This window comes from Larimichthys crocea, chromosome VI (assembly GCF_000972845.2).
Source record: "Larimichthys crocea isolate SSNF chromosome VI, L_crocea_2.0, whole genome shotgun sequence".
Lineage (NCBI taxonomy): Eukaryota > Metazoa > Chordata > Actinopteri > Sciaenidae > Larimichthys > Larimichthys crocea.
This window is the reverse complement of record NC_040016.1, coordinates 22,426,903-22,441,798: the sequence shown is the minus strand read 5'-3', so window position 1 is coordinate 22,441,798 and position 14,896 is coordinate 22,426,903. Positions and strand designations below refer to the sequence as shown.

The following is a 14,896-nucleotide window of genomic DNA, read 5'->3' as shown; positions in this document are numbered from 1 at the left end:
TCAACCATCAACAAAATCATCTGGATGCCTCAAGAGGATTCCTCATCACATATTCTTGTTTCGATTAAAGAGGTCGATCTTGATTGTGAAGACAGACGGAGTTGTTACGAATGATTTCTACCCACCGAGCCAGAAGTTCAGTCATTTCCTTCGCCATTTCTTCCCTAAAAAAAGCACGATGGTCCCAGTTTGAAAAGGTTAGTATGGTGTTGGCTTTAAGTCCTGCACAGATATACTCACAGCAGATCAATAACATGAGGAACAATGCAGAGACGTAAAGGAAGAGCAAACAACATGTCACGTAGTGTAGAATATCTCTGGACTTGATTTATAGTTTTCTCCGTGATGCTCACGACTCCGAGTTCAAAATACCGCAGTAATATTCGTAATGTGCACTGAACCTTTCAGAGAAGAGGACGGCGGGTTTGAACCACCCGGTGTACAAAGTGTTACGACGCATCACTCCAGCCTGTTAATAGTTTAATGTGGCTGCTACTACAGCTGACTCATGACGTGAAGCATCAATTTCAGCTTTTCAGAGCGACTTTGCATGAGAGCAGTGCGAGGGAGGGAGGCTGCCGGGCCGAGGCCGGCGAACCGGCGCTCCGCCATGAAACCTGAAGCCACAAACGGAGTTTTAAAGTGCTTTACTGAACCGGTTCAACCTCTCGAAATCACCGCAGGCTACAGCGTCTAAATATACCTTAAAAAACAGATCGAGCATCACACAGTGTCGTGAAGGTGTATTAGTACTGAGAGGAAACCTACATGGTCAAGCTCTTGAGTTTTGTGGTTCCAGCAGGGCTGTGAAAAGAGGATTATAGCGTTATAAGCGAGGCAGCACTCAACAATGTAACAAACCAATCAAGAGGACGGGAGCTGATTCCTGATTCTCCGTCCAAACTCTGATCAAAGGACACGGCACGAATTCATCAAACTGCTGAGAGACATCAGACTTTTTTGTTTTTTCTTGATAATCACAAACATTTCTGTCAGCAGTTTGATAAATCCGAGCCCCGATCACGTTTCTGGTGGATGACAATCACGATTCAAACCGGTGCCAATAGAAGTGCTTTGATTTCTACTGAACTGGTGCCAATGTTAGTTGCAATCATCGCTGTTAGAGGAAAAGGGGGGAGGTCTGTGCTCGGCTGGCAGATTGTTACAGCATGCAGGGGGCGGTTATGGTTCGAAAGGTCGGGGAGGATTGAGGGGGGGTAAATTAAAGGGTTAAGTCTCCGGGTCTTACGCTGCTCTCTCTGGGGACGATGGAACTGAAGAGCCGTTACTGGGAGGAAGAAAACAGAAGAGAGAGATGGTTACACACTGACCGAGCAGAGACCGAGGTCCGGTCCAGTTTGACGTTTCATCAAACCGACTCTTAGAAAATCTGCAAGAACAGAAACATCTCGTCCACGAAATGTCAACGTGAGGCAGGAAATCTGGCTGCTGACGGACTGTGATGCAAAATTATAAATTATTCATAAAAATCTGACTAATTAACAATCAGTTCATTCTTGTCCTGTCTTTTTTCTGATTCATCTCAGCTTTCATAACCTTTCTGAACTTCTGAGGGTTGGTACCAGGTTCTGTTTGCGGTGTTGGCAGAATACATCATGTTTCTCTCTGCTCTCTTCTTCTTCTCACTGCTAGAACCTCTTTTGTCCTTGAGAGTCCCCCAGACCTCGTTGAGCTTGAGGAGAAAGTTCTGGATCTTCCTCCTCACTCCTACCTGCTTCATGAAGGCCTGAAGACAAAGTGACGTTCAGGGCGAGTTACCTGCGCAGGCCCGAGTCGTTCTGCACCTCCTCCGGGATGAGCTCGGACTCGCTCTGAGCGATCCTCAGCGCCAGCTCCCGGTCCCTCCTCTCCTGCTCCAGGACGGCCTGCCGAGCAGCTTCCTCCTCCCGCTCCGCCAGCAGCTGCAGCTCCATCTCCACCTGAACACACATCACGTAAAGCCATTTTAAATCTCTGCAAGTTCAATCCGCCGCCCGGCGAGAGCATCTGCGCGGCTGTTAACATATGTTTATGTGTCGACGTTTAGGAGCGAGCTAACTGCCAATTCAGTTTTCGACTCCTCGGAGTTGTCGACCATCTGCAGGTGTAAAATATCTGCCAGACCCACGACGGCACGGCTGGAGCCTCGTGCTGCATTCAAATGAAAAACCTGAGCTCAAACTTTCATTTTCACGTGTTTTACAGCTCTGTCAGGACTGAGAGTCACAAATGCAGATGTCAGCTTCATGCAGATCTCTGCAGCTGGAATCCAAAATGAGTTTCATTTTGTCTCACTCTACGATCGATCGGACGGTCGCGCTGCTGCAACACGACGAGATGTTGATGAAACCTGAGTGATTAAAGTCGTTCACCGGCTGCATTTGGCTCATTTCACGTGTTTGGATCAGGACGGTAGATCTTTAATATTCAGGTTTCAAACAGCATTTCCCGTAAGCCCTCGATGTTTGCAGGCTAAATGTGAGTTCATGAATGTGACGTTATAGATATGGACAAAAACAACTCGCTATAATTTTAAAAGTTCACTGCTGTTCTTGTAGTTTATTCATGGGAGCTGTAGTCACTAATAAATCTATTTAAATTAGATTTATAACCGATTATAGAAAGTAAAGTTCAGTTTGTCAGGAAGATCATTGGAAGCATCAAAGTTCGTCCTGAGTTACAGGCGTTGTTGTCTTGTGGCTGCGTTACACCAACAAGAATTATTTTTAAATAATAAAAAAACCTTTTCAGATTTAAGTTCTTCAAAGATTTTCTGTCAAACATCAGATCAGGAGGAAACTGCTGCAGCTCCACAGGAAGTCTGGACCGACTGTCCAACACCGCCAGCGATCCAACTCCTGCTGGCCCCGAGATGTTTCCAGAGGCTGGACGGGAAACTCTCTGTGTCTCTGCCAAACTGTGCCGGGCTCCATCTTCTGACATGACTCATTTCCAGGCAGGAGGCGGTCAGTGGGTACGATTGATTTGAATCGTCTTGAACTTTGTTGTACGTGACGTGCAGTAACACTGACCGCACGATGAGAGATCCTGGAGGTTTGTGACTTTCCCTGAACTGTCCAACTGTCCAAACGACGGAGCTACAGACCACGACTCAATTTATCCTAAATTTAACAGCTAACGTTACAATAACAGTCAGTGGTTGGCGACTGACGCTCCGCACTTAACAAGAGTCGATATTCATATCTTTGCTGTATCCATGGTTACCATGCGACGAGCGAAGATGTCGAGACTTTGATTTTAAACATTCAATCTGAATTTTTCTCCATTTCCTCACATTTCCTCGATTAACGTGAAATACAGTGAACAGATGGATCAATAATGAAAATCATCAGCTGCAGATGAACTCCTCTGCACATGCACACACACACAAACAGTCCTGGCTGACTTCTTGGTATTCATGGAGGCAGAAAACTTCAAATCGATGCTCCGGCATGAACACACAGACGCCCTTCAACCCTCCTCCAAGCAGCAGATGAGGTGCTGCAGCCGGGGGGGATAACTTCATCTCCTCTGTCCTGCTCATTAAAGACGGGCGGGGTTAACCTGGATGATTAATGCTCCTGTTTCCACCTTTCTTCATGAAACTGCTTTCACAAGTCAAGCGGCTCCTTGACCGACTCAGGAAGGGCACGACGAGCTGAAGGTGTTCGCTTCATTACAGGAGGTTTTCAAAATAAAACACTTCTTTCTGACATTTATCTGCTCCCCACATGTTCATCCACAGTCTGACAGTACGACCATCACGAGATCATCAGAGACAGTTGCTAACCGCGATGGACCGGCTGATTGAGCTGCACAACCACGTCTTTGAATTTTACACCGGCGATCATTTAACGACACGAAGCGTCACTTCTAAAAGCTTCCTGTGAGATTCAGGATCAGAGCATGAACATGTGGATGAAGAGAGCAATGAAAGCCTCCCTGTTACAGTCTGCAGAGCGACTCATGAATATTTAGAGAGTGGACGTGCCGAGAAGCCCAACGACTCTGAGCTGATGGCGTCTCTTAAAAATCTACCAGAGTCCAGACAGAGAAACTATCAAACCAGAAGTGTGTTTGATTTAATAAACCTACAAACGAGACACACCGAGGCAGAGAGGGAGCGTGATGGACGAGATGAAGTGTGGCCTCAACAGCTTGACGTGGGACAGAGAGAAGTCGAGCTGCAGAGACAAATCTGTGAGGACGGGAAGACCACGACGTCTGATTAAAGTTATTTACTGTGACGAGCCCAAAAAAACTTCTTATGAAGGAGATAAATGATCCTTCCATCCTGTCAGTCTTCGTCCTGTCATAAAGACGGACGACAGATTGTGTCGAGTCATGACGGCGCCGCTGATTTCATCAGATTTATGAAATAAAAGTCTTTCACACTCCTTTAACTCTTAAACCGAATATTTACTGAACAGTAGATGAGACAGACGTACTAAGCGCTGATTAATTCATCAACAAACTAAACAAATAATTTGAGACATCCAGAGAGGAGAGGTCTGATCTGAGGACGTCACTTCTGTCCGTCCAGAGAGCCCGGCCTCTTCCACCAAAGATAAACTGAATGAAGCTCGAACAGGTTTTTCTTTGTGAAGCAGAGAAGGAGCATCGCTCTCTCCAGGTTTTTCTTTCAGGGTTTTTAATGGAGATAATGTTTTCCTGGCCACAACTCTACCTAATTAGCATGCAGAAGATGGCGCTGTGATTGGTTTTCTTCAGCGTCTCTGCTCGCCGTGCACGGAGAGCGAACCTGTTCCACATTGTTAATCCCAGGTGGCTCATAAGAGCTGCATGTTATGACAGTCTGAATAAAATGTTTCTGCGCTGTTGTCGACAAACAAACAGATTTCTGATCCTCTAATAAATCTGACACTTTTTATTCTCCATCCTGAGCAAACAGCCGTCGGGTGGAAACAAACAAAGATCTGCAACAACCCACCTGGATCCTCCTCTCCTCCTCCTCCCTCCTCTTCCTCTCCTCCTCTTCCTGCTTCCTCTTCACCTCCATCTCTGCTTTCCTGATGGAGGAAACATGGAGAGGACAATAAGGAAAGATGAAGGAAACATGACAGAGAGAGAGAGAGAGGAACAGATGGAGAACACATTAAAAACAGTGAGAGGATTTCTGGTTTCTCTTAACAGCTGCTGACATCAGCCTTCTTCTTCTTCTTCTTCTTCTTCTTCTTCTTCTTCTTCTTCTTCTTCTTCTTCTTCTCTGTGCACCACTCAGCAGTTTTCTATAAACACACTTTATCTGAACACTAAATAAATGTTTAATTCATGCGACTGAATGTACGTTTCAATTATAGCCGCCTTACATCAGCTTTTCTGCCACCTTATGCATTTAAAATGAGTGACTTATTTTCACATTATTACCACTTCTGTTCACCCTTTGGACTTCGTTGTTGGGGTTTTTTGGGGCTGGTTTATTAAAAGACGGATCGTTGATTATTTCTTCATGTTGGAGCAGAAACACAGACGATGTAAATCAGGAGAGAGCGTGCGGCGTCATTAAGCTGAATCCACGCTGAACATTTAATCATAATTATTAAGCACGATCATCTGATCGGATCTGAAGAATTCGTTTGAATATTTTCGTCTGTCGGCTGTTGGATGTTTATCAGAGCTTGTTTAATGACGAGAGCATCAATGAGTCAAAAGAGGCTTGACAGACGAATTATCAGCAATCAATCAACTAATGAACTAAATACCTCGTTAACTAATTGTTTCTGTTTGCTCTTTGTCCTCCTGACCGCTCGTCCTCGCTGGTTTTCCTGCAGCTTCACTGATTGAAACATCAGCTGATCATCGAGCGTCAGGAGGAGTCAGCGGGGAGACGTTTGCATCGACAGCCGGCCGTTATCACGTCCTTATAAATAATGTTTGATTAAACTCGCGCTGGATCAATGACGGAATGGGAAATCCTATAAAACACACGACGTTACAGGGTCACTGACTTTATCAAGGTCCTCAACACGCTCCGGCTTTCACCACCTTCAGGCTGCGACCTTCAGCTGCATCTTGGGAGTTCATAACTTGCCGGAGGAGGAGAGTAAAGGGAAGGAGAGTGGGCCATAAAATTTGGGCTGTCGTCTCTAATGTCTTATATTAGCGGGTAGTGGTTTGTGACGAACACAATGGCCTCCATCAGTCCTCCTAAAAGACTTTCCATGCCGCTGAAGGAGCGGAGGATCGTCGGGGTCGGGCGTGAGTGAAGAATCCGCCTGCCACCATCAGGACAGGAAATGACATTTTCCGCGTAAGCGTGTGCAGAGCGTGATGGATTCAAGAAGCTGAGCGAGCGCTCACATGGTGTCATTTAGGAAACAGACGGGGGACACGTCAAGGTGAGAACAGACACTGAAGCAGACTGTACACCTTCATGCATGAACATTAATGTTTCAACCTCAGAGAAAAGTGAAGGTTCAGCAACAAATGAAATGAGCCTCTGTGCGTCTTTGTCTCCCTCGAAACCCAAATGGACACGGCAACCATCGCCAAGTGCTCGCTCATGGTGTGAACTGTTGGGTCTCTGTCAATAATATGATAAAGAGTACGGTCTAGACCTTCTTCTGTTATGATTAAACAGTCCTGTAATAATCTGTCTCTTCATGTTCAGTTTGTGTTGCTGTCGAAGAAAGAAGCCTTTCTGTTTTTTAGCGAGGTGTGTATGAAGCTTAATCCACAGCTGTAAAGACACACACAATGTAAAAGGCTGATAACACTTCATAGCTTCTGTAAAATAAATCCTGTAGCAGCTTCATTATGTAAATCCCGACTTGCAGTTTAAATGTCCACCGCAGCATTTTTTACTAAAAAGTTGCTTTTTGTCGCTCGCCCACTTTGACGAGTGCCTCTCAAATTTTGTCTGCAGTGAAACAAAACGCGAGTTAAGAGGCCGACAGTTTAAAATCCTCCATCCTGAACCTCCGCCTACTTACAGTCGCCTGTCCTCCTCCTCCTGTTTGCGGCGTTTCTCCTCCTCCTCCCTCCTCTTCTTCTCCCTCTCCATCTCCTCCTGGATGCGTCTCAGCCGCTCGCGCTCCTCCTCCTCCTTCTTCTTGTTCTGCATGGCGGTCAGCAGCTGCTCCGACCGGGTCACCAAAGCCTGGTACGCGTGGTCGATGTCGATCCGGGTCATGACGGTGCTCTGGCAGACACAAAATGAAAGTTAATGAGGAAGTTTCTTTTATTTTAAATCATGAGGATTGCTGTGAATCTGCTGGGAGGCCTTTGTTTCTCCTTCCTGTTGTCTAATAGGTGAAGCAACGTGTCTTCACAGTTTTCCTATAACGCCTGGTTAAGACTCTGATTAAGTTTTTCAGTTTGCAAGAATCAAGGATCCTTGAAGACTCAGAGACCTCATCAGTTCCAGGGTTTTACGAGACCGTGAACTCAACAGAAAACTCAAACAAACTCAACAAGTTCTGTCGAGTTCAGGCTCTTTTCTGTCATTTCTCTTTGTATGAGGTGGATTTACATTTTGTGCTGCTTTTCTCCAGCATAGAACTTTCTGCACAGAGCGAAAACCTTTGTGAGGAGGGTCTGAATTAAAGTCCAGGGACATTATCCTCCTACCTAAAGAAGCCTCCATTCAGAGTTCAAGTACTTTCTTAAACTTTTTAGCTCCTTGAAAAATATTTCTGGAGACTAAAAAGTTTCAGGTGGTTGGAAAAACATCTTCTTAAATCAGAAAACCACATCGACCTCCGTGGACGTCTTGAATAAGACAGACTCTTAATATTTCTGCCTGTCATTATTCATGCTGGTATTTCATTTGGCAGATGGACAGTCTCCATCTCTTTCTCCCAGTTTGCATCAGTCTCATTTATTTTCAGTCTCTCTTTAGTCAAGGCCAATTCTGAATATTTTAATGTTTTGGCTGCAGATTTGTGGGTAATTCAAACTAATTGACTCTCTCGTTTTCGGTAATCTGATGTAATTCACGATGATCTCCCATCATCCTTCAAAGAATTCAGAACACCAAAGAGACCACAGAGCAACCTACCAAGACACAGATCCTTCACTTCACATCTGTACCAAACGCTTTCAGAGGGACGACACTGCAGCCAGTCACTGCTGCTGCAAAACTGGACTCATTTCAAAAAGTGTTGTCCCCCGTCACTTAGATACAAAAACAAACAACATCTAACAAGTAGAGAGAGCTGTTAAACCTCCATCATGTAGGTACATTAATACCTAGAGGAGATGAGTCAGCTCCTGTTGACCAACAACGTTCAGGTATCCCAAACTTTTAGACATGAACTGTGTCTTGCAAACAACTTCCAACCATCCAGACTTTGCACCGTCAGGCAGTCATCACTCATCAGTCTTTTCCAGCAAGTTTATTTCCTGTGCATACTTCTTCAGAGTGAAGCTGTCAGCCTCTGCAGTCACAGTATCTTTGAGGATGCACCTCGCTGTGACTATGGAGATGTCAGAGCTGCAGATAGAACATCTCTGCACAGCTGAAATCCTCTGACAGCATCAGGAACCTCATGGTTTACTGTCACTGTATGTCAACACAGCCCGATCTGGGGTCACACCAACACAGAGGGCAGCAGTGTAAACCAGAGGAGGAAAACGTGTTGCTGTCTCGTGCTGGATGAATATTCATAAGCATCTGCCGTCAGTGCAACCTCCTTTTCACTCTCCGACTGTCAGTTACTCTACAACAAAGCTGCAGGGTGTGATCTGACGTGACAGCAACGTGTCACCGCACGAGTCCCTCGACCAGATTTAGTCCTAATTCCAACATTTACTGCAGCGCTGCACCTGTCACACTCACACCTCAAAGACTTCAACCTTTATTCAACCAGGAAAGCTCCTATTGAGATTAAAAAGCGAGTCCTGGCAAAGAGGCGGCAGCACAAGCTACGAACGAAGAAGAAGAAAGTCTGTGGATGTTCTCAATCGTCCAGGTCGTCTTTCTTCAAGAAGGGTTAAATCTGGGGCAACTGGACTTGGTTGTAGATCCCTGAAGATGTTTGACCTCTCAATAAAAGAGGCTTCAGTGGACTGACTGATGGGAAGATCCAGGTATTCAGCCTTGGTGCTAGTTAGTCAGTCTGGTGTGAGCAACAGTCCTCTCAGACTGATAAACCAAGCCCAGAAGAAAAAGTGCACGGCCCATGAATCGACTCGATACCACAATGATTCGTCTCCAGAGTTCTCTAACTTTCTGTAGCATGTTTCAGTCTGAGAGTGTAAAGTACCGAAGAGTATCGTCCCAATCTCTGCACGAACATTTGGTACAGACAACATATGAAAATCTCTTGACCGTAGTCAACAGATAGGACGGGAGCAACCCAAGAATTTCCTTAAATATCGCTATCCCAGACGACAGTACCCGAGCATAAAGCTCATAGAGGTGAGTCAAAGCTTTACAGTTCATTGTGAATCTAAAGTAGGGCTGCAATGATTCCTCGAGTAACTTGATTACACAAAATAATCGAGGAATTCCCTCTGCCTCTTCCGTGTACAGTCTTTCTGTGTAAACATGTTACAACATGAAAACCTGCGGCTTCTTTATTCAAGTGCGCTCAATAGTCTGAAAATTACAGTAATAATTTTACCCGATTACTCGATTAATCGATGGAATATTCGATAGATACTCGATTACTAAAAATATCGAAATATTCCTGATCTAAGTATCAGTCAAACCATCCCCATGATCCAACTTAGGTAAAAAATAAGAGATAAGAAGGGATTCAACACTAACGTTATACAAAATCAGATTCAAATCTTCTGAAGGTTTATTAAAGGATTCATGAATCATTGGGAAAGAAACATCAAATATCTTATGGTAATGAGAAGGTCAAGAAAGTAGTCTCTATTGATCCATCTTTGAATCGTAGCTACCCGCATGAAACAGATGTATACCTGGAACGACAATCACAAAACTGGTATTTTAAGAAATCCTCGGAGCCGTCTGTTCTCGTTCCATCAAAAGCGAAGACTCGAGGGCACCTGTCAAAACTGCACCAGACGGTGGCTAATTTTCATGCTGTCCATCATTACTGAGAGGATTGGCCCACTTTTTCAAAACGTTGGATTCTCCTAAACAAAAACTCTTCAGTCAGAGGAAGACAGCAGACAAAGAGCTTTTCACTCAGGAGCTGGCGTCTTTTTTAAACGCTTCATCTCACCCACCTTTATTTTGACCATCAGGGAGTCGATGGCGGTGTCCAGATCTGGATCTGCTTGTCATTTCCTGCTGCCCTCCTTAAGCCCGGCCCCCCTCGTTTTGAAAGCGGCCCATCTCTTCTTCAGGTTTCGAACCTGGACTAACCGTCGATTGCTAAACCACACAAAACACACAGATAGTTAGAAGAAATCCAGGGTGATTAATTCCAGATGTAGTTTGTTGATTTCAGCCGCCTTTCAGCGACAAACGTGGCAAACGTATTCTGGCTTGGTGATTGGCTATTTCTTGCAGGAGGATCCTATTTTCTAATATTTTGCACCCAATGATTCAACCAGGAGAGTTTTCATGCTCATCAAATCCAGAGAAAGCTTCAAATATGATCATGTCACGATGTGTATAGAAAAAATGGGGTCCAGTTCAGACTCTACCTGCTAAACACCCCTGTCTTTCAACCTGAGGGCAGGTTATAACTGGTGCCGTCTCAAAGCCCACGACCAGATAAACCCTGACGACATCATTCACGAATCATCAGGACTTCCTAAAGAGACGTCGTCCCTCAAGCAACAGAAGGACATTATAAAAATTATTTTCCACCTATTTCCTGTGTGCTGCTCTACAGGATGACCAAGCTGCCCTGATGTGCCAAGATGGCGAGTGCCCCTTTAACTCCTCCGTAATAACCGATGAGCCGGAGATACTTTATGATTCTCGTCATGATCTCAAACTTTCCCAAGGCTGTGAATATGTCAGACTGACCTTTTATGCAAATGTGCATAACTTTGATGAGCCGTTCCAGAATTTTTTATTTGATGAGACGGTGGCATATCTGTTGAGTTGGGCCTTTTAATGTCACTCATAAGATCAGATGTTGGAATTCAGTAGCAGGTTATTTACGTCTGTGACTCCCTGTTGACCCACACTGACCTGTGTCAGCTGAACGGTGTCTCTGTCATTCGTTACGTCTGTTCTCACTCTATGTACCTTGGGCTCGTGTCGGGAGAAGTACGTAACGCTTTTACGGCACAAGTCACACAGCAGCAACTATCACTGATTTTTGGTGAAACTGGATCATATTTTATGGAGAAATGTTTTCTGGTTTTCCCTTCTGATGTCCTCCGGCTGCCCGCCTCAACTCCTGTGATTACAGGAGTTTCTGATGGACAGTGAAGTAAACTGCTGACAAGCTGTAGCTGCTGTTGCTCTGTTTATCTCAGTCTGTTAGCTGATGTTAGGCTCATTGTTAGCTCAGTCTGTTAGTTGCTGTTAGCTCATGTTAGCTCAGTTGTTAGCTGCTTGTTAGTCATGTTAAGCTCAGTCTGTTAGCTGCTGTTATGCTCATGTTGCGTCATGTCTATTCGCGCTGTTAGCTACATGTTAGCTCAGTCTGTTTAGCTGCTGTTATCTCCGTATGGTAGCTGCTGTGTTAAAATTGGTTAGCTCTGTTAGTGCAGTTTGTTAGCTGCTGTTCGCTCAGTTCTGTTAGCTACTGTTAGCTCATGTTAGCTCAGTCTGTTAGCTGCTGTTAGCTCTGTTAGTCAGTCTGTTAGGCTGTTAGCATCATGTAGTCAGTCTGTTAGCTGCTGTTAGCTTCATGTTCGCTCAGCTGCTGTTAGCTCATGTTAGCTCAGTCTGTTAGCTGCTGTTAGCTGATGTTAGCTCAGTCTGTTAGCTGCTGTTAGCTCATGTTAGCTCAGTTTTTAGCTGCTGTTGCTCAGTCTGTAGCTATGTTAGCTTACTGGTAGCTAGGTAGCTAGTCTGTAGCTGCTGTTAGCTGATGTTAGCTCAGTCTGTTAGCTGCTGTTAGCTCATGTTAGTGCAGTTTGTTAGCTGCTGTTAGCTCAGTCTGTTAGCTACTGTTAGCTCATGTTAGCTCAGTCTGTTAGCTGCTGTTAGCTCATGTTAGCTCAGTCTGTTAGCTGCTGTTAGCTCATGTTAGCTCAGTCTGTTAGGTCAGAGCACCGGGGGAGTGTTGGTGTTTGTACCACAGGTGTTTTAAACCACCTCGATGAAGAAGAAGAAGAGGAGGTTTACAGGCCCAGCAGTCAGCAGCTTTTATGGACACAATGGCAGAGGAGAAGAGAGTGAAGAGGACGCCGACATCGGACAAGAGTAAATCTGGGACGGACTTTGAGTCATTGCTGAGAGCTTGGTGAAATAAAAGTCATTTCATTTCAACTTCGTCCCAAATGTTCATCTAAACTTCAAAAACCTTCCCAAACTCCGCCCGAGTCATTAACACTCCACCCACCCCGGGTAATCACACACTCCGCCTCATTAGCAGCGCACCCAAACACAATCACACAGCCTGTTAGCACGGAGCAGCAGGTTGCCAGTTCAGAATAAAAACCCCCGCAGAGAACAAAAGCCCTTCTTCACCTGCACACTCTGTTCTCTCCTCCCACCTGGCTCTCCCCCCGGGGCGCCGTTATTTATCGCCGAATATCGGAGGTAATAAGCAGAGCTGAACGTGTCGCCAGGTGTGTGTGTGTGTGTGTGTGTGTGTCAGGCTGAGCTGTGAAAGTGTGAGATAATTAAAAAGATGAGGACGAGGAAGGAAGGATGAAAGAAAGACAGAGAGAGAGTTGAGGAGGAGAGAAACCGAGCAGGAGAAGAGAGGTCAGGAAAGGATGGATAGAAGGAGAAAGGAAGGAGGGGGATGCGACGAGGTCGACTCAATATCCAACCACTGACTGGATGATGGTCCCTGCTAGTCCGGTACTCGTGTTCTGGTTCTGCCCTAAATGATCCAATTACCAGAAAACTGTCCTCCAGACTTTGTTAGATGTTCTTAGTCGGGTGGATCCAGAGACTTTGACTGACATTTTCAGCGTCTCTGGGGAGGATTGTCCACTAAGCCAATTACACGATTCCAACCAAAACCTCCGGGTGGCACGGTGGCGCAGTGGTTAGCACTGTCTTGTGGAAGAAGGTTCAAACCTCGGCTGGTTCTGTGTGGGTTCTCTCCAAGTACCACCCACAGTCCAAAGACATGCAGGTTAACTGGTCACTCTAAATCTGTAGGTGTCAATGTGAGTGTGGATGCTCGTTTGTCTCTATGTGCCCTGTGATGAACTGGCGACTTGTTCAGGGCGTACCCTGCCTCTCGCCCTGAGTCAGCTGGGACCGGCTCCAACCCCAACGTGACCCTGATGAAGGTGGATGGAAAAACCTCTCAGTTATAGTCAGTGGTTCAGAAACAACACTCGGCACTTCACGTAATGAAAACTCAAACTGCCGATAAATTTAAGAAAAATGTGGCGTCGGCCTTCCTGCACTAAAAAGTTGGGAGGAAGGGAAACAGAGCAGTGAATGGAAAGTAAAGGTAGCAAGGATAGATGAGGAGAGCAGGAGAAGAAGTGAGGAAGAGCTGGAGTAAAGGAGTAGAAATATGGAGGACACCCACCGAGGCTTGTGCTTCTTCCTGCACAGCCACATCCGGACTGTCTTTTGCATCTTGATACAGGCGCTGGTCCGGTACAAAATCTTGTTCTTCACTGCAAGAGACAGAAAGGGAGGACAAAAAGAAAAGACGGTCATCTTCCTGCAAACTTGACCTCTAAAATCTGGGAGCAAGAAAACATTTAGTTTTGTGGTTTGTGTTACACTTGGTCGTTCACACAGAAATAGTTGTATAACAAAGCACAAAAGAGAGCTTGACAGAGAAGTTCAAACCGTGTCTGCTTTCCCACCTCCGCACAGGCGGCCAATCACGCTGTGAAGTGGGCGGAAATGTCGGATTGTCAGTTTCACAAAGATAATCATTTCAACATAGGAAAGGTGGAGGTGGTTTCCTGAATCATACTGCTACCTTAAATGTCATCAAACATCCACACATCCATATATTTTCTGCCACGTATCCTGGGTACCGTTACAAGAGACGTCTCCCTTTTCTACAATCATTAAGCTACTTTTGGAGGATTGTGAAGAACCCTTGACTTCCCTTACAAGTGTTCCAGGACCGGGACATTGATCCTCAAGAGTCTGAAGATGAAAATGATTTGGAGTTCGCTTTCATGGACCAATCACTTGAATCTTTGACCTTAGCTTGGCATAACTGAAGTGTTACACTGACACAACCTCTGGGCGATTCTTTAAAAATATTGCTCTGCTAGTCCACAGACTCCGGTACCAACCTCTGAATGACATTCAAAGGAAGAGGCGGTCTTTAAAACCTTTAACTCGCAGTAAATTAGTTAACTCAGTAAATAATTCATATATTCCATCCACCAGTGGCAGCAGGCTAAAGCAAGATTCCTCAAACGTCCTCTGTCTCATTGATGCGTTCCTAAAAGGTGTGTCAACCGAATGTAATCCACTCCTGGTACACTGAACACTGAAGCTTCCTCCGAGTCCTCGGTCTTTGACTGACACTGAGTTCAGCTGAATTCAGAGGAACTCCCTGCTTCTGAATTTACATCTCAAGGTTGAAATTCGAACCGTGGTCTCCCTGAACTTCTCAGACAGTCTTCAGGTTCAGCGGTGTCCTCCACCTGACCGTCTTTTGGAAGCTTTATGTCCACAACTTCTCTGCTAGACTTTTCGAGGTCCAGACTGAGTAGATTCTCTGGTATGCTCCTCGTCTGACAACTCTCTGCCAAGTGATGATCAACTAACAACTCTAATCTTCTCTCCCACCGATTGTCCAAGACGTGAAGCCAAAGAGCTGTAACACTACTTTGAAATCGATCATCAACCTTTGGCCCAAAGTATTCTGGAAACACACATTTATTGATCAGG

At 45.3% G+C, this 14,896-nt stretch overlaps 1 protein-coding gene across 1 annotated transcript in view; it reads right to left on the bottom strand.

The window, feature by feature from the left end:
• Positions 1-14,896, bottom strand: part of myo6a (myosin VIa) — a 100,679-nt gene that overhangs the window by 11,071 nt on the left and 74,712 nt on the right. Inside the window, 7 exon segments of the mRNA XM_027279238.1 lie at positions 126-164; positions 769-804; positions 1,780-1,940; positions 4,952-5,030; positions 6,954-7,162; positions 10,165-10,312; positions 13,563-13,653. Of these exon segments, the coding sequence (XP_027135039.1) occupies positions 126-164; positions 769-804; positions 1,780-1,940; positions 4,952-5,030; positions 6,954-7,162; positions 10,165-10,312; positions 13,563-13,653 (763 nt within the window).